This window comes from Solea solea, chromosome 2 (genome assembly GCF_958295425.1).
Source record: "Solea solea chromosome 2, fSolSol10.1, whole genome shotgun sequence".
Classification (NCBI taxonomy): Eukaryota; Metazoa; Chordata; class Actinopteri; order Pleuronectiformes; family Soleidae; genus Solea; species Solea solea.
Window position 1 is genome coordinate 10,771,961 of NC_081135.1, and position 27,070 is coordinate 10,799,030.

The following is a 27,070-nucleotide window of genomic DNA, read 5'->3' on the forward strand; positions in this document are numbered from 1 at the left end:
AAATTATCAACAGTGAAAAATACTTGTTAGTTGCAGCCCCAGTGCACAACAAACACAGTAACAAGTAAATAGAATAAAGGTTAAAGCAAATTTAATTAATAATTGAATCTATCGGATGTGTTGTTATGATATAATGAATGTGTAATAGTTGTAAATAAGAACTTGACATTTTGAACATGTATAAAGTAACTGTATGACTGTTTGTTTTTGTCCTGTTGTATTTGCATGAGATTGTCTGTGTGAAGGAATGTGTTTTTGTTGATGCGTCTCCATGGTTACCGCAGAGCAGCAACAGCAGTAGCAGCAGCAGCAGCAGCAGCAGCACAGTGGCAGCTTGTCACTGCAGCCCAGTCAGACTTTGATTGAAACTGGTGCGTTTTTTGTTTTTTTTTGTGTGTGTGTCATCACTGAGTGTTTGGTCCCACAGTGAACAGCTTTCATGGACACACGGGTGACCTCAGCTCCTCACTCAGTAAAGCGCTGGCAGCTCAGTGGGACGGACTATCAGCCGCCTCTGCGGCCTGGGACCCTCCTCAGCTCCTGGACGCCACTGAGCAACAATCAGAGCAACCTGCAGGTCAGAGGAACAAACACAGACGACACAGCACCATCAGAACGGAACATTCACCTTAAATGATAAGAGTGGATTTAATTTTAATTGTACCAGTAACCACTAGATGGCAGAAACATACAAGTTTAAGGCTGCATTATATTCCTTTAGGATCCTGAGTCTTTAAACTCGATTCTTAATTTTCTTTACTGTGTTTATTCTGCAACACTAAACCAAACCAATTTCCTTGTATGCTAGAACCTGCTTAGAAATGACCGGATTGGCACAGATTAAGGGAACTTTAATGAAAAATTGCTGTGGTAAATGAACTATTATATTGTTTTTATACGTGACTAGAGGCATGATGGTCAACATTTATTGTAATTCCTACCAGCTAATGAGGTTTTTAAATAAAATATAGGTTAAATCGAACAACTCCGATGAGGATGATAGTGACTCGTGACCTGATTTTTATTTAAACTGTGCTTCTGTTGAGATAAAACAGACTCGCTATCCATCCATGAAAATAAATAAATATGAAAATGTGGTCACTCACACATGTACAGTTAACGCTGTGTGAATGTATTCACCTTTCATCACAAATATTCACCCAAGCAATTTCTCAAAACTATTCCCAAAGTATGACGCGAGTGTCAAATCAGCAGTTTTTAAGAAATAATTGGCAACCGGTCATCATCCATAAAATCAGAACTCCCTATTGAACGATATGTCTATTTCCCTCTAAATGGGAACATAATCTACAAAACTGACATTGTGTTCTATTGAAGAAGACCTCAATTTAACAATTGAGACCATTAACATCTCAGGGTTAAACTTTAAGTCATTTTACCACACCTTACACACTGAACCGTAACAGAGGGAGTAGCTGAAGTACTGTAGCATAGGCCCCAAAATGTCTAGCAGTGCCCCTGGGTATAGGACCCATGTTTATCTGTAATAATTATATATTTATTAATAACTTTTGCTCATAAATTAATCCTTTAGTTTCTTAATACAACCCTAAAAAAGGCCTCATGACCCAAATCTATATGATACATTTATTAATGGTACTCTTTAGAGTTTTGGAAGCCAGGCTCTTACAAAACAAGGTGCAGCTATGTTGGTTGCGGTTGGTTTTTTGGCATCATGTCTCCATTTATGTTCAGCTATTTGAGGAGAGGACGAACCTCGTGCTGCACTGGTTTGATCTGTGGACGGACAAACAGAGGAAGCACCTGCTGCACTGTTTGCTCACACGCTGCACAAAGTCACAGCTCAAGTACGCTCACTCTTATTATTTAAGTCATAATCTTAATGTTTTATTCATCTCCTGCTACACGTTTTTGCTGACTTTCTCTGGACTCATCTCACGATCCGAGCAGGTACTGCCGGGATCTGCTGAATGAGACGGTTCCTGTGACGCAAGTGGACTTTACGTCCGTGCTGCCTCGGTTTCTCTCCCTATATGTGCTGTCCTTCCTGTCCCCTCGTGATCTCTGTGCGGCTGCTCAGGTCAGCTGGCACTGGAGGTTCTTGGCTGAGCAGGTGAGAAGCCCACATCGTGGATAAATGAGCAGGTTTTCATATAAGCACTGAAACCTTCCTCTCTCTCGTTCCTCCTCAGGACTGTATCTGGACGGGTCGATGCATTCGAAGAGGCTGGTTCCTTCCCTACACGCCTGATTCAAAAGAGTTTGGAGCGTGGAAGAAGCACTATGTCTCCTGCGTGTCGATGCTGGACTGGCTCACTCCTCGGGAGGCGGCCGAGCGATACGGACACCCCCTCAACCAGCAAAACGGGGATGTGACAGAGGAGGAGGAGGAGAGGAGGAAGGGGAGGAGGATGAGGCAGATGATCAGGGAGAAGCTTCAGGAGGAGAAGAGTAAGAACAAAACAACAAAACAACAAAAATAGAACTCAAAGGGGAAATAAATCACACTGACTTTGCAAAAAAGTGGTGTAATGCCCAGCCAGCATGTCAATGTGGGCTCCATAGGGTTATTTGGGCTGACAATATGGGTCCTAAGTGGGTTTGTTCATGGCGGCTTCACCCATGTTTTCCCACTTAGTACCCAAATAGCCTGGAAAGGGTACAAAGTGCTTGAAGGGGGCAAATTATCCAGGTCCCATATGGTTTCACTAACCTGGGCCCCAGATGGGAAGCCAAACACGGGAGGGTCCACCATGGAAACCATGGACAAACCTGCATGGGACATATCTGTGATTTTTTCAGGACTATCTATGAGAACCAGGAGAGCATGGGGCAGCTCCACAAAGCAAGGCGGAGTCAGAGGTGGAAGTGCCCACACTGGGAGACCTAACACTGGGTTACAATTCAGTTCATGGCCTTCCCTAAGAACTGTCACATCATCTGGCCTCCATCAGAGCCAGGATGAGGGACAGTTCATGAATACTACTCAGAGTTTGGAGGCCTCCAATTCATTCAGGTGATTGTTTTAAACTTTTTTTTTTGGTTTATCATAATAATGCTAACAAGATTTAATAATAAAACTTACTTTTATGATTTATTAGCTCCATATTGTCAATTTAAGTGTCTCAAACCATATATCACGTTTTAGTGGAAGACTGAACAAAGCCTGTGGAGCACTGGCCTCCTTCACCTTCAGACCTGAAGAGTCACAAATATTTTCACCCATTCATCGAACTACTACTGCTCTCTTACTGCTCATCTCCAACCGGGTCCCGGCTTATGAGGTAAGAGGGAAAATACAGTCCGTCATCGAATTAGAGTCGTCCACTTGCAATTTCTCTCTTTCTCCCAATGCTCAATTCAGTTGTTGCTGAGTGGCGTGAAGGCAGGAGTGACTGTGGTTGTGTACGACCACAGAGGGACCCTCTCCGCTCTGTTGACCCAGGTGGAGGGGGCTCTAAGTGGGCAGACAGTTCGGAGGATAGGCGCGTTAGCTCCGGCAGGGACAGAAGAAATCCATCTGCTTCAAAGTAAGAATGAATAATCTGTGTGGAAACATATCTGCTGAAACTATTTCACGCCTTGTTTTATCATGTGTGCAATACATAGTTATGGTTGCCTGAAACAAATGATTAAAAATCATACTGTTTAACTGTCCTTTTTCGTTATTAATCTAATAGTTTTTCTAAAGGTTTTGAAGTATTTTTAACGTTTTCTATTTTTGTCTTAGAAAAAAAACCCTACTTTTTAAGACAAAAAAAAGAATACATTTGGACTTTAAAGTTTAAAGAGGATTAATGTAAATAGTAAATGTATTGTATTAAGTCATAAAGTGAACAGGATTTGTTATTGGAACGAAATACTGGCTTCACTGATAACAATGGTGCAGCCATTTTATTCAAAAATTTATTTTAAATTGGGGGCTGCAAACTGGGTTTGTGTTTTGTTGTGTTTTTGGTCTGTTGCTCCGCCCACCGCCACCCACCCAATCACACTTGTAGCAGTTGAACCCTGAACACAGCAGTTAGTCAAACACAGCAAAAACTAAAAAGCCTCAGTACCCCTCTTAAAAACATATCAAAGAGTTAGATAGATAGTTTATTTCAAACACGTTCAACATTCACAATTATCATTTTTTTTTACTTAACACATTTACCTTTCCTTCTTGTCACATGATTGAAAAGGAGTAGGCAGAAGTATAAACTTATATGTTCCTACCCCCTTCATATTAAACACAACTCAATTTATCAACTACTTTCGAGTAAGAGTCTTTTTATATAACATTTATATATATACAACCTTTAAATGGCCTCTTTTTTTTAAAAAGACATACATAGATTTTATACATTCAGATGTTTTTCTCAATCCACATTGTTTTACGTTTGACCCCTCAGGCAGTACCCTCTCAGAGAGGACTTTGCTGACCACTGAATATCAAGAATTCTGGGAAAAACTCTGTGGCTGGGTGGTGCCATCTCAGGATGGGAGAGGAATTGATATCTTCTCCCCACTGGCTGCGTCTGGTCGGTAGACACAAATACTGCTCTGTAGTCAGCATTTCTGCGTCTCTGTTTCTGACTCTCACTTCCTCTTTTCTCCGACAGCATCAGGAGTGACCCTCATGCGGACTCTCTCTACTCTAACTGGTCTGGAGGTTTGTGCCCCAATGGGCCTCACCACGGGAAGTTTCCAGAACAGTGAGTCCCACATGCACAGACATTTGCTGCCACTGCCACCTTGTAATAATAGATGCACCACAAATTAAGCCATCACTGGAATAGAAATAATTTTTTATAAATACAATCTTTGATAAATCAGTTGTTTTGCATCTTTTTTATTATATTAGTCAAAACAGCTGATCGGCTTTTTTTAATCAAGCAAATAATCGATTACGTCTGTCAAAAATAATCTCAATATGATTTTCTGACCATATGTTTTACACAAAGTTAGCTGAAGTATTGAACTTGGACTTCTCTTCTCCTAGTCCTGAGTGAGTGGTCAGACAGTAGTTTGTGCAGCGGCGTATCGAAGCAGCACCCCGCAGCACCAGCACTACAGTATGTGTGGGAGAGCACGCTTCAGGGCTGGTGCCGACAGGCTGAGTGGATGGAGGAGGCTCTGGGGGAATTGAGGCTCCACCTGGGGCCACAGCTACAACGGGTCAGCCTCCAGGCTGGAGGCCGAGCTCTGGGTGCGTGTCTCACACTCACAAGACGCAGACACTTCTCCACATATAGCTGTGCCTGGAGCGGGTTGAAACACATGTGTTGCATACTCTGTGTCCTGTAAACCCTCTGAAGAATCTCTTACAATGTATCTACAGGTCATTTTTTGTGGGAGAAAATCTGCCTGGAGGAGATTTGTGTGTCGAAAGAGCTCAGCAAGGCTCTGACTGAGGGACTCGCTGCTCTGACCAGACAGGAGGAGGTGGGGATGACTGTAAATGTAAAACTGAACACTGTTCACAAGTACTCAGAACTGGTACTAATATCCACACATATTATCTCAAACTGTCACAGAATAGTTTTTGCAGATAGTTAAATGTAATCATGCTACAGCAGTGTGAGTAGAGCTTTGATTCTCTCTCTCTTTCTCATTTCTAATTTTCTCCTTTTGTTCCTCCAGACAAGACCGTTGGAGTTTCTCGCTCTGTTTCTGACGACGTGGAGTGAGAAGGAGGAGGGAGAAGAGAGTCATCTTACTGAAGATCATTCCTCTCCAGCATCACATTGTTCTCTGAAACCTCTCCCTGAGCTACAACAAGTGTGTGCAACTTTTAATTTCCCTTAATCCAATCAGACAAAATAAAAAATCCACTCACTTTATCTTCACAGCTTTTGTTTTTTTATCTTTTATCAGACAGTGTTGGACTGGAGAGGTGTTGTGGTCAGAGAACTGCACCACAGCGAGGGTCTCTATCTGGGGAGGCTGAAGGCTGTGCTGAAGGTACACAAACATAATACTATGAAGATACTATGAGAAATACTATGGGAATAAAAAGATCATACATGGTAGCTGATTGGAACTTTCACTTGCTTCATTAAAAAAAAAAAAAAAAAAAAAAACCCTCATTGCTCTGTAGGGGACATGGATTTTGCTGTTTTTTTTGTCCTTCATTCTTTATATCTGATTGTACCCAGCCAGAAAGTGTTGAATTTGTTCGTGTTTCTGTGCTGCAGGTGTATCAGGAGCCTCTGACAGCAGCTCTGAACTCTAACAGGGCCATTCTCAGATACGCAGACATCCAGATCATCTTCAGTCCTGTCACAAAATTACTGGAACTCAACAGGTAAATGCACACACACACAAAAATATCCCAAAAAGGGAACACAAATGAGTATATATGTGTGTGTCAGTGTGTTTCAGGTGGATCTTCAGGCGAGGCTGCAGCACTGGGGTCCAGAGCAGTGTGTCGGAGACGTGTTCGTGAAACTGTGCTCAAGTCTCAGAGTCTACACCAACTATCTCAACAACTACATCACAGCACTGAGCACCATCGACAAGGTAAACCTGAGTAATATAATAAGATACACACATCCATCTGAGACTGACAGACAAACAGACAGATAGATAGTGTATGAGTTGTATGAATAAAGATAATGAAATACGTGTGTGTGTGTGTGTGTGTGTGTGTCAGGGCAGGGAGACGAAACCTGCATTCCGGGCCTTCCTGAAGAGAGTAGACAGAACTCTAGCAACACACATGCTGAGGTACCAACACTGTCCATACGTTATACCACATTAAACATCCAGTGTGTGTCCAAACATGCCTGTATACCTGTGTGTGTGTGTGAAGCCTCCAGGAGCTGCTGCTATGTCCAGTGTGGAGAATCCAGGAGTATGTGACTCTACTTCAAGCTCTGTGTCTACACACACTCTCTAGTCACCCTGACCACGCACACCTCTGCGCTGCCCTCAACACGCTGCGCCGCTACAGAGAATTCCTCCAAAAGGTACGACAACGGCATGAGATACAGATATAGACGCCAGAAAAACAACACTTTTACCAATTAAATCTGTAAACCTGATTTTTGAAATATCAAATTAATTAGATTTAACTGCTATTAAGAATTAGTGGCATTTTCCAGAGAGACTGCCTTTCCAATGCACGTCAAGGAACTACGCGGTCTTCACTTACCAGAATGGATGTGGATATCAATGAGAACATCACACTGTCTGTCAACTCATGATGTTGCCATAGATACAGATGTTTTACAGTATTATTGATTAGTTAGTAAAACTTTAGGTAATCACGTATTTCATCTTGTCATTTGTGTTGATTCTGCTTCAGAATCCACGGATTTCACTGTGTTTTAAAGTCATTTAAGAGCATTAAAGTCCAGTGATTAATGTACTGTATATAGAAATGTAACATATTACCCTTAAGTATGTCTATATAAGTGGAGCATTGCTTTAAAATAAAGATAATAAGCTATTCATATGTCACTTTATCTATGTAAATGTACTGTAATTAGGTGATGAAGACAACTCGACGTGCTTGTTGATGACACCATCCTTTCTTGTACTATCTAAAGGCCACTCGGAGTGAAGCTCATTATTGGATGTCACTCATTCGTACATACCTGACATCTTATAGCTCACTTGTACATGCACAGTACCTTTACTCTACTCTACGGTATACTTCTGTACTCTACACTATACCATTCTACTGTATGCTATACTTGTCTGCACAACTCCTACTGTACTCTTTTCGGCACTACTGCATTTCTCTATTCTATACTACCCATTGCTGCTCAAGTCTACTTGGTTCTACTCTTCTTCACTTACAATAACATTTATTTTTGTCTCTGTTTCAGTTAAAGCGTAACACGGAGAGAGACAGACTGATGGTGGAAACACAGCAGATGATCCAAGGCTGTCCGGTAAAGACCCTGCTTCCGATCTGTGCAAACGTTACAGAGACACAAAATCTGTTGTAACGCGGGTTGTGTTTTTGCATGTGTGTGCAGAACCTCAGTGAAGGCAACAGGCAGCTGATCATAACTCAGGAAGCTGCTTTGCTCAGGAGTCCCGATGAACTTATTCCCGACTCGCTCAGGTAACTATCTACCTAAATATGTAAAGTTTTTCTTTCCTTTATTCATGACATTCATCATGTATGTTTGTGTTTACATACATGAACAGGACCTACGAGCAGGTGTCTGACCTGAGCCTCTTCCTTTTTAATGATGCTCTGGTGCTGACGCGGAGAAACGTGCATCACACACCGTTCACGCTGGCGCACCGGAGCACACACACCTTCCTGGCGTCAGTGGCCCTCACCAGCCTGGCTGTCAGAGAGATCACACACACTCGCTGTACGTTTGCAACACTGTGAAGAACTGTTGAACAGTTTTTATTAGAGAACCGTGCGATCTTTGACCGCGAACGTCTGTCTCTGCAGACGTGCGCCACGCCTTCGTCCTGGAGGGTCCGTGTCGCTCCTGGGTGTGTGCCACAGAGAGAGGCGAGGAGCGCGACCACTTCCTGTCTGCGCTGCGTTCAGCCGTCCACTCTGCGCTGACGGCACATCAGTGACTGGATGCAGACGACATACGAGGTTTGAACACAGGACATTGCACCACAGATTACACAACAGATTACAAATATAAAATTGTAGGATATTTAAAAGTAATTAGAAAACAGAATTACATTATTACAGTAGATGTCTACCAGTATCATTGTATTTCTACAAACATAATACTTAATCACAGTTTCTTGGAACTGAAATACTGTGTTGCTGTTGCCTTTGGAATTAACATAAAATTGACCATAACCCTTGACACTGAACTCTTCTTCAATTAACTCTGTAATTCAACTATTTTGCAATTTTAAGCTTGAGTATTTATGTTACATTTAGTTGGATTTGACCATATATATTGGCAAATTAAAGTAAGTAACATTTAACACCAGTAAGCTAAAGAAATACACCATATATCATCTAAAGTTAAAGGTAACAATGGTGTTTTAAGTATGTAATACAGATCATAAACTAGTAGAATACAGGAATTCCTTTTTCAGGTACAATTTAAACAGTTGACAATGTATTGTCGCTGCCCGGTGAGAAGCACAAACTCACCTGAGGAGCTCAGAAAAACTGTCTGTGTCCAGCCTTATATTAAGATATATCTTTTCTATGGGATCATAGCAGCCACAACAACAAAAACAGAGTAAAGTACTTTAACTAACAAGTATAATCCAGTCATTATTTGTTGCACTGTAAACAAGTTATGATCTGACTTAAAAGAAACTGCGGCACTGGTTTTATGTAGTAAGTTGATGCTTCTATGGCAGTGAATACTACGTTTTTTCATTGCTGTAGTTTTGTCCCGTCTCTGTTGTGTCTATGAAGTACTGCAGATTTTACAGCAGTAAACCAGCAGCTCCTGACTCCCCGCGAGCTAAAAACGATGACTTTCTCTGTGGACTTTGGCATGGGAGAGGGAGCACTTTACAAACAGCTAAGACACATTAAAGAAAAAGAAAAAACATATTGATTTATATTTACTACAGTGGATATACTCAGATCAGAGACATTTCTCTTGATGGAAGTATAAAAAGTATTTATTGATAACCAAAAAATAACACAAATGTCACATTTAAAAGGTTATTACTATCAACGAGCTGCGTTACATCATATCAGTGATACATTTATGTACAGTATTGCCACTGAAAATACCGCTTCAATAACTGTGTCTTACAACAGAGGTGAACACATGAACAACGCTACACTCTTGGTTTTGTTTACTTTTAAACAGTGATGTTCTTACACACAGCTGTGACTGTGAATAATTCAATCTCTTTTATTTAATGGAGTCACATTTAAAGCTACTTTCTAAAACGGCATTTGTGTTGCGTTCACGTTGAACTTGACATTGACAGAGCGCCACAGGTGAGGGAGAAGCAGCAGCTCCTTAATTTAAAAAAAAGCAATTATTTATGCAAAACACTAGTACAAAACTCTTTTTTTTAGAGCTCTATTTTAACCCAGAAAATAATAAAAAAAAAAAGGATCTTGGGGTGGTGTCAGAGTTTGCGGTTGATTAGATTGGGGTTGTTGTTGTTGTGTGCTGCAGGCGCATGCGAGTGACTCTTGCTCTGCGCTCCCGGGCTTCCCGACCTGCTGTTTGTCCCTTTCTGTGAGCCGTAGCTCTTGGGTTTGGGGATTCTTGTGGGTCCTTGACGTCGGAAAACTTCAGGAGGCGTCTGTAGGGATAAAAAAAATAAAATAATAATAATAATAAAGTGAATAGGGTGCTATTCATTTACAGTATGTTTGTGAAATATAACAGAGATGGAAATGAGGAAGTGATGAAGAGGGAAAGTGGAATGAGAGGCTTGTGTCCAGAGCTAAGCAGTTTGTGTGAAATATGTAATTGTGATTTATCTAACATCGGTTGTGATTATATTATATTAGATTAGATTAGACAAGACAAGACAAGACAAGACAGACCAGACCAGATCTGAGCCAATCAGTTTAGATTACATTAGAGTAGACTAGACTATTATTATAGGACTATAAACTCAGGTCAGTAGCATACAACAAGCAAGGCAATAAATAAATAAATAAACAACAAAACAGTCCAAAACATATTAAGAGAAAATGTGTATTGCATTTGAATTAAACTTAATAATAATACAACTCTAAACTAATAAGAAAAAAAAGTAAAATAAAAATACAATTTAATAATAGGTCACGAGGGAGTGAATTCCAGAGCTGGGGGACATGGTGGCTGAATGCTTTTCAAGTTGATCTTTAGTTCAATATCTACTGTGCTTTAGATTTAAAACAAGATGGAACATTAACCACATGAGACAATATCAAAATATGAACTACTTTTACTATCCCTAATGCACAGATGTGAACTTAAAGTTATGAATTGTTTCTATAATTTATGTAATTTTTTCTTTGTATTCTTTGTTTCTTTTTTTCTTCATTGTCTCATATTTCTCATTTTGGACCTGATCCTTACTGGCTGAGTTGTTTCCAGTGCAATACAGATTACGACCACTAGATGATATCAGACCCTAACATTTGAACAATCAACGACCATGGTGCCAAACGTTTACTGTATAACTGCTGCTGCTGCTGCTGCTGCTGCACTTTGGCCTTTTCCCCTAAAATAACACACTCAATTTTAAATGTGACAATAATCAACCAAATATATTTGTCTCTTTTGTCATTTGTCACAGCATAATACTGAAGTTTTGTGGTGAATTAGGTGCCTTTAAAAATCTATAATATCCATATGAGCATGTTGCATATTGCTACAGTGCTTGGTCTATACAGTACATTGTTTTCATGTTATTTTCTGCTTTTACATACATTTGTCCGGTAAACATCAGGACTTAAAGTGTAGCTACAGCAAATAATCGTAATGCGAATTAATCCGAATCTATTCTGATTGTTAATAAATTATTGACAGTTTTCTAATATTTTATAGGCAAACTGATGAAATAATGACATTTGAAGAGTAGTCAGAGATGAAAATAATCACCCAGTTGATAAAAAAAAACAAAAACTTTATAAGTTGTTGCATCTCACTTTATTGTAATATTAATAACAATAATAGTGTTACTGTTTCCTAGAAACTAGCGTTTGGCTGTTTATGTGGCACGACCTGCAAACAAGAAAGGGGGGAAAAACGATGATGGATGACACAGCATTTCTGGGATTCTTTAAACAACTCACTGCTCCGCTTACTGTGCAATCAGGTTTTAATCAGCGTGTTTACGTGTGCAGCCGTGTGCCAGGACACTGAGGCACATCTTTTTTTTTTTTTTATGTTTTGGATCGGTACAGAAACCATTTCCTGTTTACAGTAACCGTGATAAGATGTTTCCACAGTTAGGAGGAAACCTCTGTTCATCCATTTGTAGCACACGCTGTGTCGAGCACAATACAGGAAATTATATATGTGACGTATACGTTAGCAAATAGTCAAAGTGAGTTGAACCATTTTTGTCTGTTTTGTCTTTTTAAGAAAATGCTCATTTATGATTCATGCATACATCTGGATGATAAATCACATATTCAACCATTTTAAGAATATTTAAAATCTATATGTCTATGAGAATAGTCATGGTTTTCTTTAAAGTTACCAATTGCACATTATTTTATTTTTTATTTTTTATTAGGAATGGCCCAATAAAGACGCCAAGCTCCGTGAGCGTCACTCACTTGTGTCACATGTTACACGCATCACGTGCTATGTCCACTCAAGAGTGAGGCTAGCAGGATGCTAATTTGCAGAAATGACAGATTTTGCTACAAAGCCTGTGATGGAGGTAGTGCATCAAAGTAATACTGGGCCTTATAGTCACTACTTCAAGGTCCAGTGTGTTGTCTTTCATTACCTCAGAGATTTTACAATTGCCCTCAACGAACTAACTAAACATGTTTTGAGTATTGATGCTAACCCACAACCACATATTTTCCCCAACACACTTGTAAGAGCAAGGCGTATTCAGCTGCAAGATGCAACTTTGCTGATAAATCTTGCCAATTCTGACATGCTGTGTCTTTAAACGGAGTATATGCCTGGTATATTCCTCAGTCCTGATCCAAATGTGTCTCGTTTGCAGCTACAAAGTGAAAATATCCCGGTATTTCCATGTTGTTTCATCACAGCACTGACTTTATTCCCACGTACAAGCATCAAACCCCCCCTCGCTCTGACTTCAGAGAAGCACTCGGGCATGCGGAGGTTTTGAGAATTAACAAAATTCCACTGTGAACTCTATCCTTAAATATCCATCCTGGGTATTAAGAATTCAGAGTAAGTATAGAGCCTGTGCCTCAGCAGAGCTAATGGGCCAGAAAATGTGTCCGGGCACCGCGTCATACATCGGGAGTGTTGTTGATTTTTACATGGAAAGAGACTTTAATGTGCGGCTTTGTTCTCTCATATATCAGCGCTGCAGCAGGAGTTCAACTAAGTACTTCCTCTGTTAAAAAAAAAAGAAGTGGCGGGGCTGTCTCCGTGGCAACCAAACAAGGGGTTTGTTTTGGTGCTGAGGGAGAGAGGCTGTGTTTCGCTGTGTGTCTACACACTCGCACACAGTTTGAAGCCTTTTGTCTGGAGAATGGTCCCCCCCCCATTCCATGCCACAGTTCATTCTCTCGCCTGTCGGTCAAGGTGAGCAAATTCCTTCACAATTATCCACTACAACAAGGAAATCTGCCATCACACTTTGTCTTTCTGCCATGTCGTTTGATCATTGGACTTTCTTTCTTTCTTTTTTTGGATTTACATCAGTAGCAGCTTGTTTCAAATCACTCCAGCATGTTTGCTGTTGTTCTGATGTTTTACTTAACTGTATGGCTTCTCCACTGAAAGGCCCTATGGCGCATCCAATGTGTCACTTGATACATGTTTTATCAGTCTGGCAAGGACACGCTACATAGATCTGTCCCCCAGGCCCGGGCCAGATGATCGCAGTGTGTGCGCGTGTGTGTGCGTGTATCGACAAAGTTGAAAGCGAGTGAGTCCGTGGCAGGGAGGTGGGGGCGGGTTCAGGGTAATTGAGGTCGCAGACGGAGATCCCAGCTGCTGGGATGTTTTTTTATTTTTTTCAAGTGGCAATTTAATGAATAGCATCTTGTTTAGCCGCTGCATCACTTTATCACACCCAGACTGATTTGGATCCGGTTTCTCCAGCTGTGCTCCTTCCCACTCATTCAATTTAATGCTTGATTTAATCATCTCCTCGTTGTCACACTGGGCTTTGTGTGTGTGTGTGTGTGTGTGCGTGTTTGGGTTTGCCACTTTCCTGCAACAGTTGTCTTTCTCTATCTAAAGCCTCTCTCACAATAAAAGTTGCTGCCATAGCCAGTTGTTACTATTTTGTGGGGGGGGGGGGGGTTCACTCTGGCCCCTTGTCAAACCCTAACCTTAACCTTTTGACCTGTGGGAACAGTTTATGAATGTATTTGTCCACTGCAGGCTAACCTGCCTAGTTGTTATTTAAAGAAGGATTATTATTTTTTTAAATGATGTTTTGAAAATTTAGGAATTCAAAGGAGAAGGAAGCACCTGGTTGGTAAGAGGAGGAGTGGATTATCTTAAATCTGTCCTCTTCTCCCTGGAGTTGAAGTTTTTGGCAATTGTTTTTATTCAACTGTGGCTCCTGTTCCTGGAAAATGTGATAGCAATTTTGTTAGCTAACAATTTTTTGTTTTTGTGTTGTGACACCAATTCACCTGAGGATCTAGGCGATAGCATTGCCTGCAGCACTTTAAAGAAAGTAACACCAGCTCTACCAGCGAGAATGAGTAAACAAACTTAGTTCATCAGTCCAACTGTGTTTGTTCTTTTAAAAGCAGCTCTCCCAGCTGAAGTAAAGCACAATAAGCTCCAGTTTCAAAGCTGTAATTGCTTGCATATTTGTTCATGTACAAAAAGACATGCAAAGTAGATAGTATACCCATTTTTAATTAAGGGCTAATTTGTTTTAAATGTGGGCCTATAAGGCTGTTGCCTCTTTGGAGAATGAGACTATGGATATACTTGAACTATCCCTTTAAGACTTACTTTGTTTGATTCCTATTTCTAAACTATTGCAAGACAACACATAAAACACATAAAATTAGTCTCCCATCAGCACATCAACTTGCGCTGACCCTCCACACAGATCCACTTTAAGCTAATCACACGTATGTGGTCACGTTTCCACTGCGTATGCATAAAAACCACACACCGAGGGATGTTTATGCACCGGGGAACATTCATACGTCGTAGTGGTGATAGATTTCAAAGGACATTATTCATGGGAGGAAGAAAAATAAAACAGACGTTTTCGGTTACAACAAGTGAATCGACAGCTAAGTGGGACTCTGCTGCTAAAAGATGACCGAGATGACGTCATCCACAAATACACGAGTGTTTCTGGGATACAGCTTTTCTGTTTTCAGTGTCGTAATCAGATGAATCTACAGGGTGATTTTAGGAGAATTTCCCTGGTTTCTCTAAGGAAAGTGTGGGCACAAGTATTAATAATGACCACTGTCGTCGTTCAGTTGTGATTTAATGTGGTGAAAACCACGTCACGACCTGATTTAAGTCGCTACTCAAGTTGCCGTTGCGCCGTCTTGGACATTAAGGTATAGAACACAACTTGGACAAACAGCTATTTTACATAAATCAATACTGAAGAATACATTTTCATATAAACACGGTGTACAAAACTGTGGAGTTAAAGACACAGTATGTAATTCCTGCCACATGGGCAACTCTCAATCAAACAATCACAAATGACCCAGTTTGATGCCATTGGGAAGCAGTGTGGGATCATGGGAATCGCTGTTTTGTCGTCTCTCGGAATGCGCAGCAGATGTCAATTAGTTGTGATCCATTCGTACCAAAAACACAATATTATGAAGAGAAAGAAAAAGGCAACACACTGGCTAACTAGTAGTAACTAACCCATTTCATCAAGGGGTTTGACCCAGAAGTCATAGCAGAGGTGGTAAAGAGGATGAGGAGGTCTTTTTTAGATACTTAACTTAAATGCAGACCCTTTTATGTATTATATTTGTACGATTGAGCATGTAAATGACAGAAATATCAAGAATGTAAACTAACTCACTGAATAAATAGACAAAACAAGGAGGAAATGAGGAGTTTATGTGGAGGATAAAGTAGTGGATGGATGGATGTTCTTAGTTGTTTTTTAAATTTATCATTATAATCAATATTTGTAAAGATTAATGCATGTGAATTTTTTTTGTAATATTTTAATATAATAGTATAATAATATTAATTATTTTTTATGTTGTTATGTCTCGTTCTTTAGCAGCCTAACAAGCTAGCGCTAAAGGGCTAAAGTCAGTCTAATTTTATTAAGAAGAAACAAGGCTTAAATGTACCGTTCCTGTCAAATCACCTAGTAACTACATGTTGTCGATTGTCGATTTTCTGGTGCAAACTAGGTAGCGACACAAATTGAATTAGAAGATAAACAAAAGTTGCTTAAATGTTTTTCATGGTCCAGTGACTCCAGTGACTTATAACTATGTTTCACTAAAATATGAAAGTCAGAATATTTCATGTTTTTAAACTACAAGATTCCCTTCCAACATCAATATTTTCCACTAAATCTGAGTCAAGGTTTAAAAGTTTTAAGTTGAGTTCTCACTGTATCATTAAACACAAATCTAAAGTCCACATGAAGGTGGTTTTCATTCTCTAGGTTCCTGTGCTCTGGATGTGGGAAGAAACATTCATAACTGTAAATAAAGCAAGAGAAGATGTGTGATAATCCCAGAAGTTTTGTTTTTGGAATCTTGTAATCTGGTCAACAAAGGTTTTTCAGACAAATCTTCCACTTTGGTATTATTTAATTAGATCTAACAAAGTGTTTTGACAGTTTTCAATGTTAGAAATCTGAGAAATTCAGATTTTGTTTTGAAAATTACACACGCAACATCAATACACTGGATTAAAATCTCAAGTGTTAAAAAAGTCACCGTGCATGCATCAAAAAAAAGGAGAAGAAAAATCAACTCAAACAAATGATTTCAATCTAATTGCATTTTCCTCAGATTATTTCTTTAATTTAACACAATCAAAACATGCTGAATTTAGTGAATAAATGAAATTGGCAAGCATGGATGACAGACTAAAACAAAATACTTCTTTTTACACACTTTAATTCTCAGAAAGTCAAACAATGTAAATTGTAATGCTCTATGTGTAATATTAAGTATAAAAACTGGTATGATACATCAGTGTGAAAAGTCTGACTATAATGGCAAGTTTGCCATTGAGTACAATACAGTAAGTGCACATAAATTAGAACCTGGTGTTTGAGTCAAAAAAAGTGTGTTCATTTGGGGTTTTCTTTTCTCATGCAAGCAAACACATGTTTGAACTTAATCACACACAAAAAAAACAAGCAAATCAACCGAAATAAAAAAAATGACAACATTCAACTCCTGAATCGAGGAAAACAGACATGTAAAATGTATGAGGGTTTAGAGTTTGGATTTCAGGGTCTAAGCTCGTATTGGATGTCGTGTGGGATGGGATGGAGGGGTTCAGGGATTATCAGGTCAGTCGTAGGCATTACTTACTGTAATTTGTGATGGCCTTTGGATTGGGGTGGGCGTGGGCTTAATCATGATGCTACTTGTGATTTTGCTGTTGCCTTTGCCAGTAGGGGTGCTGCAATTTGCAATCACCTGAGTCCTTTGCTCTTGGAGTGCGGGTGTGTGGCACGGACTCAGCGTTTGTGTCGGGGTGCTGATGCTCTGAATGAAGGGGCTGCCTAAGTGAATGTGGATTTTTTTGTCCTCCGTGGTGATGATGTTTGGCCCAGAGCTGTTGGACCTCTGGACCTGCCAGTTGCTCTGCCTCTCTGGGGTCACACGGAACACTGCGTGCCCTCCTACGACTTCCACTGGCTCCGCACTGTGGGAGCGGTCAGGCGTGCCTGTTGTGACTGAGACGATTTGTATAGGTGACATGGCTCTGTCTGGTGTTAGAGAGCCACAAGAGTCTGGGGTCATTGCTCTGGAGTATGTAGTCATAGTGAAAGGTGAGAGGGCTCTGTCTGGTGAACACAGCTCATCGGACACAGGGGAACCTTTAGATTTTGTTGTGGGAGAGATGGATTTTGTAGTTGGGGATATGGAAGCATTCTGGATAATGGTAATTCTCTGTTTGGGTGGACCTCCGCTTGTGGGTATGACAGCAGTGCTGGTGAATGACTGGGCGTTTTCTGTGGTTGGGCTGGTGATCTCTAGTGTTGCTGTGTTGTGTCCGTGGTCAGGAGTCACTTTAATATGCAGCGGCTGACCAGGACTGTGGGTCAACACTACATCTCTAGGCTGGACGTGATTGCCGTTTTGCTGTGGCTGCACTTTGCCATTCACCTGATGCGGGGTGTCCTTTTTAAGGAATGGGACTCGTGCTCGTCTCATGTTGTTGTTCAAGTTATTTACATTGTTAATAATTGTGGGGCTGCACTTGGAGAGCTGAAGCTCATTGCTGTAGTGTGCGTTATCTTCAGGTTTACTGTCGTCGTACAGCTTGCCATTCACCACGGCGCATTCCAGCGGTGCCACTGTCGTGCAACTGGGAGACATGAAGTCAAGTGGCTCGGTCTGAACTTCCTTGATGGAGACATGAAGGTCTGAAAAGCGCCTTCCGTTCATGCCAGGACGAAGACTTTTGCTAAATCGTCTGTATCTTTCAAGCTCTCGTGTGAGTGTCTCCATTTCTCTGGCCAGTTCTTTGTTTCTGACCTCCTGCTGGGTCAGTTTTCTTTGCAGTGTGGAGTGATCTGTCTTCATGTGGCACATAGAGTCCTCGGTCCCCATGTATTCATGAATCTTCTCTTTCAGAGCTGCAACCTCTCTGGTCAAATGACTCGACTTTGCTTCCTCATCCTTCAAGCGCTTATAAAGAACATGCTCTTGGTTGCACTCTTTCTTTTCAGCCAGTTGATACTTTGAAAGTTCTTTCCTGGATACTTCCAGCTCCTGCATCAATGTTTTAGCTTTCTCTTGTTCATTGGTGAATTTCTTCTCCAGTGATTCGAACTCTTCTGTTTTTGACAAATCCCCTTCTACCACCTTCATGTCCTTTAACTTGCGTCTAAGGCGTTCAACCTCCTGTGTCAAATCCTTAACTTTGTTGTCCTCTTGTTGGAAGCGGTTAGCACTAGTCGTTTTGATGTGCTCCTCTTTTGCTTTGCTCCTCAAATATTCTCTTTCTATGTTCTCTAGTGATTGCAGCCTTTTCTTCATCATATTGATCTTTGACTCTAAGTCTTTGCTCTTCTCATCCTCAGCCTTCAGCTGGGTCTTCAAGTCATCCCTTTCCTTTGTTGCACTGCACATTTTTTCCTCCAGCTCTGCCTTTGATCGCAGTGCTTTCTTGCTCTCCTCTATGAGCTTCTCTGTGACTGATGTCACTTTGTCCTGTTCAGCCTGAAGTTTGCCAGTGCTATTCTGGACCCTGTTCTCCATTTGCTTTAGCTTTTCTGCCATTGCCTTCCTTTCATCCACCAGTATGACTGTCAGAGTCTTCAACTTGGTTAAATCCTCCTTCAACATCATCTCTGTCTTTCCCAGTTGGGATTCAGCTGCCTCTAGTTCTTTGACCCTGACCTTCAAGACTTCCAGCTCATTGGTAAGAACCTTTGACACCGTCCTCTCTTTCTCCAAGTTAGTTTTGAGCGAGCTACATTCTTGTTTGCTTTTGGTGAATGCATCCTCTAACTTTTCTAAGTCCATAATTCTGTGGTTCAGTTTATCAACTTCAGCCTTCAGGCTATGGCTTTGATTTGCCTCCTTCTCCAGTTTCTTGTTGAGGTCCCTACAGTGGTCCTCCATTCTAATCAACTCTTCGTCCTTTCCCTCCATTTCAAGTACCCTTTTGCGCAATTCCTCAAGCTCAGACATGAGGCTGGAGTTTCCACACTCACCGCGGCTAATTTTGTCCCTGAGCTCCTGCAGTTCTTCTTCTGCTCTGCGCAGGGTCTTGTTGGTCTCCTCCAGCTCATCAAGTTGCCTGCTGAGGGTTGACAGTTTTTGGCGCAGCTGCCTGCTTTGGGCATCCTCACTGGTCAATTTGGCAGTCATGGTCTCTTTTTCCAGATGATATCGACAGGCTTGGTCATGTAAGTCAGACTCCAAGCGAACAACCTTTTGCTCCTCTTCCTGCAGACGGGCATTAGCTGTGCTCAGCTCTTCCTGAGCTTGTGAAGCACTGGCACTCAGTTCTTGGACCTTAGCTGTTTGTTGACTCAGCTGCTCAGTGAGACGCTGCTGTTCATCCACCACCATCAACGCAAAGGACTTGAGTTTTGTCAGCTCCTCCTTCAGGCTTGTGACCTTTTTATTGTTCTCGTCCTCTTTCCGTTCTTGGTATGCCTTTTCCTGGTCAATTAACAGCTTCAATCTGTAAAAAAACAACAACAAGGGAAATAAGGAAAATGAGCAAGATAAACTAGATTTTCCTTTGGTGACATATTCTTTCCCACTGCAGGTGCACTTGCTCTTTAATAATATTCATGAACATTACATTTAATCATTTTTATTATCTTGCTGAGCAGTTGCCAAGTAAATTAAATGATTGTGAAACTTCAAATTCCTTTCTTTCTTTCTGGCTTATTAAAAACGAGTGCTTGCGAGAATCTACACCCCCACTGTCATTCCTCATTGGGTCAACTCCAATCAATGGCATGTCATAAACACTGTTATTTTCCCAGCGTATCTAAATAGAGCTAAAGGTTTTATGTCATGGAAATTTTAACACATCATAAAATTCCATTACTTTTACTCTCTCGGGTTGGTCGAGAGAGTATACCTCTGGTTTTTTTTTTTGTCGCCAACTAATTCTCATATGGTTTGGAAACCTGAGTCACTGCTGTAAATATTCAGCCTTCAGTTTTACAGTCAGTGCATTTCTAAAAGTTTCCACAGCATTCTAGGGTGAGACCTGTTCGGTCCTCTAAGAAAATTAGGAGAAAAGACTGACACGTTGCCAAATGTTGATGTTGACCTCAGAAAAATGCTAATCTCTCCATATTTCTGGCTAAATTGAATTTTAATGAGGTAGTTGGTAGAAATGGGTATCGTAAGGATTTTATTGTTACTGATTGATACTACTCTACTATTGTGATTAGTAATTTCAATTCATTCAGTGAATTTCAACATAATTGGTTGGCAAGTGAGAATGAAAATGACATACCGACCGTTTGTTTGCATTTTATACTGATACTTACTGACCAATGACGAACCAGTTAATATCAGTTCTCAACACCTGAGTTATTCCTGCTTTGAAGTAACCAGTTGTTTTCATGAATAAAAAAGGGAACTTACGTTAATCATATTCATTTTGGACTTGAGTTAAGTGGCATTGCTCTTGTCACCAGAACCAATAGAAGTGTTTCCAGAAACCCATTTGACAGCATATCATATTTACTGATTAACCCACAGGTGCTATATAGTGTAGATGCAGTTTCAGAGCGTTAATTACAGTGTGCTGCCCAGGTCAGTGCGTCTGACCCATGCATACATCACCAGGACAAAGTGTCTACGGCCCCAGGAGAGGCCATGTTATGACTGCTGTGTCTATGTGTGTGTGTGTGTGTGTGTGTGTAACTGCAAGGCATTTCCACACAGATGGCCCTGCACTGGCATGGTACAATCCTTTAATGAAGGGGTTCCTCTACAAGCTGCCCTCCTCCCCCTCACCAAAACCACCACCACCACCTACCCTCCCCATTTTTTTCCTTATACATTTAAAGGAATTCCCCCGGCTTCTAAAGGCAATTACAGACCCGCAGAATTTATACTGAACTCCACTCACACACACACACACACACACACACACACACACACACACACACACACACACACACACACACACACACACACTCACACACTCTCAGGAACTCCACATGTACACCGGGGTTGTGGGCCATGATGTAAGCTGTGGTAGGGTGGGTCACTTCTCAGCAGTGAGTGTATATGTCATTTCTTTCTTCAGTAGCTGCTAAAAGGGTGGGAGTAGGCGGGAGTAGCGGGGGTGGTGGGGTGCACATGTAACTACATCCATGTGTTGCATACGAATCCAGACCCTATGACACGCAATAAAATATTAAAAAGGACATGTATGACAATGAAGAGTCCATTATTAGTTGTGGTTTGGGTGGATTTGGAAGGGTTCGTTTTGTGTGCGTGTCCATGTTACATGATATTTTTTTTGCTTTTCTAGTGCTGTACTATAGTACAATACTTTTACTTCTTTTTACACCACATTCTGAGGCCGATTTTAGATTTTTCGCAGCTTTTTACAGCTTTATTTGATAATTACATAGCAGATTCTGAATATATTATATATTATATATTACAGCTACCAAGATGTACTAAGTTTCATTATTCATATATTTGATCATAAAGGCAGAGAAACAGCTGTCACATTTCTTTAAATGAACAATATAATAACAATTCAGCATTCATAAGGGCGTGGGATGAAGTCATAAACTTCTCTAGTACGACTTCCTGTTATAGCAAAGTCATAATTTATTAATATTAAATGTCTTATTCAAAATAAGGTGTATCCTTTAAGTGTATATTAATCCTTATGTTTGTGAACTTTTACTAAAATTCTGAATGCATGGATTTTATCTGTATTTATGCACACTGACGATGCTTCTTTTAAATTATGTAATAGTGTTTTTTTTAAATTATCCATGAATTCAGTTAAATTATACATTATGTTAATGATGTTTTTTATATTTTACGTTAACAGAGCTGCAATCTACATTTTTTTTTAACTTAAACTGTGACCTTGTCCATTAGAAGTGTTGACACCAGAGTTTAAACATCACTGACATTCTTTTGAGGACAAAGTGTCAGGACTTGTGTTAAAAGAAACAGTATTTTACTCTGAAGGGCCAGACAGAAACAGTGAGTGAAACTTCCAAAACTCGCCTCCTGCCTTTAATCACTGTTTATTCAATCTCTTATCTCAGTCCCCTCTGTTTTTCTAGTGATCTCATCAGCCAGAGTAGAAAAAAAAGGAAGAAATGTACTTTGTGTGTCCCAGTAGAACTAGAAACATTTCCCATCGTGGCTTTAAAATGAGCAGGATTTGACATGGGCGCAAGGACTCTGTAGGTTAATAAAGGCGACGTCCTTTGAGAGGAAACAGCTTGTAAATGCTTAGAATTCCCCGCTCATTTCACACCAGTGAAATTACTTCTCGTGATTAATTTATTGGACTGGAAATGTCAGTGTTGATCTGGTTTTTCACATCAAAGCAACACATGACATGAAGTCATTTGGCCAATGCAGCCACATCTGAGACACTAAATAAACATGGGGATAAGAGCAAGAGTGACCTAGTCAGCAGAAGCAGCTGTCATGTGCATTGAAGACGTGCATCGATGACACAGCTGATCTATCCAGCATTTGTCCACATTTCCATCTCCGTCATGTTTTATCTCATTACAGAGAAACCCTTTAATGCCGAGATTTGGAGAAAGACATATACAGTACTATCGACATTACAAGGCACCCTACCACCCACTCTGCCACACGTCCAGAATCCGCAACAAGCACCGCTTTCTGTCTCCTTTCCCCACTCATGCATGACCACCAATTGTGGCTCGTCACTCTTTTGGGGGAAAACGCATTTTTTTTTTTATCCTTCAAATGTAAACACACTTAAGTGGGAGCCGTGACTAGACATGGCGTTCACATTACAGCTGTAACCTCTTCTTTAAGCAGGGAAACTGTGGCTCACCTGCTTCTCAAAGCTCCGCTACATGTTCCGTACTGTATGTCAAGTGATTGGCTCATATATGTACCAACGGACCCGTGTGTCCTGTGCGTACACACACACACACACACACACACACACACACACACACACACACAGTGAGCTTGTGCTTGCGGGCTGAATGGCCTCCTGTGTGACATCGAATGAAGGGAGAACACGTGCAGTCTACACATATATAATATGTAGCTTTGATATCTATTAACTTCCTGGCAGTGGCAGTGAGGCTAATTGCGTGCTGTGTTTCCAAGAGATTTTGACTCCTGATTTCGTTATTTAATTATGTAAATTATGGATTTTAACTTTGCCAGTTTTCTGGTTACATGTTTTTAAAATTTTGACATCCTATGCTACCCTGCTATTCCGTGTACTATTGTGGATGCATATGTATGTGTTTGATCTTATTGTGAGTGTTCACCTGCTTGTGTACTACAGGCAGTGATGGAAAATAGCTCGTAGCTTCATCTGCTTCATCTTACTGCCGTTTATATACTTTTGTACACGGTCCTTGATACAACGCAAACACAAGAAGTGACAATAATGTTGACGTAATTAATTATTATGTGAAACAAGGTCATCGCTATGTGCATTATGCCATCTGGACAAATTCCCAGACAGTGATATAACATGAGCTCACCATCTCATTCCGCCTGCGATCCAGATTTTTGAAATCTTATCAGCACCATTTTAATAGATTAGATTAATTTCAGTTTCAAGTTCCAACTTCTCGTCTTCCAGGTTTATTTCATCATGAATCTAAGTGTAACTTTATCTGATGTTACAGTCCAACATTAATGTTAATCCATTTAAACAAAATGTACAACTTCCTTTTCAGTCCTTAAGATAATGGTAAGGTTCAAACACATTGTCCGATTGAGTCTCATCAACATCTCGGTTGGTTTTAACGTTTCAAAAGTATGCGCAGGGAAATAAGAAATGGTTGACAAACTTTGAATAGTTTGAATAAACTTCATTAATTTAGCAATAGTTTTTAAAGTGTGTCAGCCCTTTTTTTAGTCTAATTTAAAGTACATGCACAGAAATGATTGAAGTAATTAAAACACACTGTGAGATGTGTTTCCACCGCAGTCAAAAGAGCAATAAAGCTTTAAAAAAAAGAGTTAACTTTTAAACACTTTTGCAGACATGTTGATTGTGCCTACCTGTGCCAAAGGCTTTTCCCAGCTTCACTGCCACAAGCTCATTATCCTCCCGTACAACACCCGACCCTCAACTCTTCCCTCTGCATGTGTCTCACTCTCTGAGTAGCTGTAATGTGGGCATTCCTGCACTCAGACCAAACAATAAGGGATGTGCTCCCTGCCTATGGACCATTACATCATCAACATGTCCTTATATGGCGTTTTGCATTGCAGAGGCTCGCAAGAAGGGGGTGTGCTTGCTCGCTGAAGCTGCTGCGCTCATGTGTGAGCGAGGTGCTGTTTAACTAAAGGATGTGGCAGGGATGAGGGGAAAGGGGTTTGTGTTGATGTATGTAATGTGTGAAATATCTGGCTGCTCTGTCTGCTCTGCTCCGGAGGCAGGGAAGTAGGTGAAGAGAGACGGGGAGTTCGGGTTACGGTGTTTCCCTCTGGCTCTTGTCAACTTAAGTCACTTATTGAGGCAAGCGGGGAGGGAGGGAAGAAAAAAAGAATCCAGCCAGCAAAGTTAATAAGAAGTTGTTGGATGAGGATTTATAATGTGACATGTATCTCTGACATGTGAAATGTATATTCTCGGCCCACACCTAAGAGGTCCAATGTAAATTGCTGCTGATTGAAATCAGTTGAAATCAAAGTGTCAATAGGCCCTCGCTGCTGTGCCTGTGTAATTTCAGGAAATAATGCCAGCACATTGTGCCAACGTCTTCTTTCACTGAGGTAAAAGAAATGGTCCCAGACATACAGTATTTAAAGGTTCCGTGTGTAATATTTACGGGTGTGTAAGCGTATAATCGCTTTAAAATTAAAATTGTTTGGGTTTTGTAGCCTTAGAATAAGTCTTATATAAATAGTTCAGGCAAGGGCCATCTATTTTTTTTTAAGCATTTTATAAGTTAAATAAACAAATGCATACAAGTCTATAGCATACAAGGGATGAGTCGATACAATATCTGCAGTACAACATCCCTACAGTGCTTTATTGGACACAGTAAAAACTGTGTGCTGTTTATTTTTATCTTTATAGAAACATATTTTTTTGTCACAAAAAATGGTTGAATCATGAAGAAATTGGTTATGGCTAGGTGGAAAACAGAAGTTAACTCATTATACTACTCTAAAGTATATAATATATAATTTTTAGTTGGATTTTCTATTCCTCATTCAGACCAATATATTCATAATTGTTATCTGTGTCTTTCAATGTATTGAATATTGCTGTGTTTGCAATATTATTGTTATCTCATATTGCATGTTTTGATTAAACCCCTAGTTCCCACATCTACTGCATCAAAAAATATTGAATTTTTCAAGTAAAAGTACATGACTGATAAGCTAATGAAATAATAGTTAAATTATAATTATAATGTACTCAACATGCAGAGTGGCCCATTAAAAATACTGTTATAATATAACATTATTATTTTTATTAGGTGTTTTTACCTTTACCTTTGGCCTAGCAAGCTGTTTCCAGCCTTTATGCTAAGCTAACTGCCTTTGCTTCCCTTTAAAAAGACATACATGAGAGTGGTATCAATTTCTACATGTAATTATGCAAGAAAGAAAATATACAATTCCAAAAATATGACCAATTATATCATTAGTGAACATGCATGCTATATGCCACATGCCTTGCACGCTAGAGCAAACATTGTGAGTGTACTGTATGTAAGGAGAGTGTTGGGTAATTAAACATCGTAATGGCGGGTGTAAAAGTGGCTGTAAGCTAATGGCTCCGCAAACAAAACACTGGATTTCACGCAGGAGTGTAATCCCAGCTTAAGCCAGCGCACATTTGTCTTTATCAGTGGCTTATTGTTCACTTCACAATGCCTCAGTCTTTACTTTCATTATCAGCTCACTCACACATTATAACTCACAGAGTTCTCTGGCTGGAGCAAGTGACTTATCCGGCCTTTGATAAGCCCTAGCATTGTGTCTCTCCCATTAGCACATGATGGAAGCACTTTTTTATAGCGACTTTTCAGCAAGCTGTGAGTCTCATTGCATTGTTCCAAAAAAAATGTTCCATGTTTATTAAAAAAATTGGACCGGTGAGACACGGTGCATAAACATTTCCTCACAGAAATATAGCGTCTCGGTTTCTATGAACAGCCATCATGGCAGCGGAAGTTTACTGCACACTTTAAATCCATTGACTGATATACCGCGGAACCTGACAGACTGAATATATCTGATCCTTATAATGCCCCCAGCTTTTACAAGTTTCGAAACAGCGGGAGAGGACATGATTCCAGACATGCAGTATCCTGACATCTTCAGCTACTTTATTAACTTCCCTTCATCTTACTCCAGAGAGTCACTGAAAGTTTACAAGAGCCTGGAGGGAAAACAAATGGCAACAAACACAATCTGGCTTTGTGACACATCCATCTCTGGAGTCTACCGGCTCATCATAACGTTACCACTAGCAATGGGCAATGTAATGTAAATAACTGCTTTGTTAATGTTGCTGTGGAGACTAGCGTTTGGTAAATCTAGTCTGACTCCATGATTTACCAAGACTTAACCAAACAATCTGTTGCTTGTGTTGTCCCATTAGCCTGTCTCCGACTGTTTTGGCACAGCATCTATCCACCATCTTCACTTTTATGTCTGACATATTTCCTGATT

At 40.3% G+C, this 27,070-nt stretch overlaps 2 protein-coding genes across 2 annotated transcripts in view; one reads left to right on the top strand and one right to left on the bottom strand.

Moving 5' to 3' along the window:
* The first annotated feature begins 377 nt into the window (after window positions 1-377).
* The window catches only part of LOC131441959 (epithelial cell-transforming sequence 2 oncogene-like), a 78,295-nt gene continuing 51,602 nt past the window's right edge, over window positions 378-27,070 (top strand). The window contains exons 1-21 of the mRNA XM_058612388.1: window positions 378-577; window positions 1,717-1,829; window positions 1,933-2,095; window positions 2,175-2,433; window positions 2,785-2,998; window positions 3,131-3,266; window positions 3,347-3,512; window positions 4,377-4,505; window positions 4,587-4,679; window positions 4,967-5,173; window positions 5,306-5,409; window positions 5,608-5,745; window positions 5,842-5,928; window positions 6,162-6,271; window positions 6,339-6,486; window positions 6,620-6,693; window positions 6,779-6,935; window positions 7,800-7,865; window positions 7,953-8,041; window positions 8,128-8,300; window positions 8,387-8,542. Of these exons, the coding sequence (XP_058468371.1) occupies window positions 440-577; window positions 1,717-1,829; window positions 1,933-2,095; window positions 2,175-2,433; window positions 2,785-2,998; window positions 3,131-3,266; window positions 3,347-3,512; window positions 4,377-4,505; window positions 4,587-4,679; window positions 4,967-5,173; window positions 5,306-5,409; window positions 5,608-5,745; window positions 5,842-5,928; window positions 6,162-6,271; window positions 6,339-6,486; window positions 6,620-6,693; window positions 6,779-6,935; window positions 7,800-7,865; window positions 7,953-8,041; window positions 8,128-8,300; window positions 8,387-8,520 (2,898 nt within the window). The 5' untranslated portion in view covers window positions 378-439 and the 3' untranslated portion in view covers window positions 8,521-8,542. The remainder of the gene's footprint in view (window positions 578-1,716; window positions 1,830-1,932; window positions 2,096-2,174; window positions 2,434-2,784; window positions 2,999-3,130; window positions 3,267-3,346; window positions 3,513-4,376; window positions 4,506-4,586; window positions 4,680-4,966; window positions 5,174-5,305; window positions 5,410-5,607; window positions 5,746-5,841; window positions 5,929-6,161; window positions 6,272-6,338; window positions 6,487-6,619; window positions 6,694-6,778; window positions 6,936-7,799; window positions 7,866-7,952; window positions 8,042-8,127; window positions 8,301-8,386; window positions 8,543-27,070) is intronic.
* filip1l (filamin A interacting protein 1-like) overlaps window positions 10,009-27,070 on the bottom strand; it is a 73,936-nt gene continuing 56,874 nt past the window's right edge. Inside the window, exons 5-6 of the mRNA XM_058612386.1 lie at window positions 17,057-19,889; window positions 10,009-10,188 (exon numbers count right to left, since the gene is read on the bottom strand). Of these exons, the coding sequence (XP_058468369.1) occupies window positions 10,009-10,188; window positions 17,057-19,889 (3,013 nt within the window). The remainder of the gene's footprint in view (window positions 10,189-17,056; window positions 19,890-27,070) is intronic.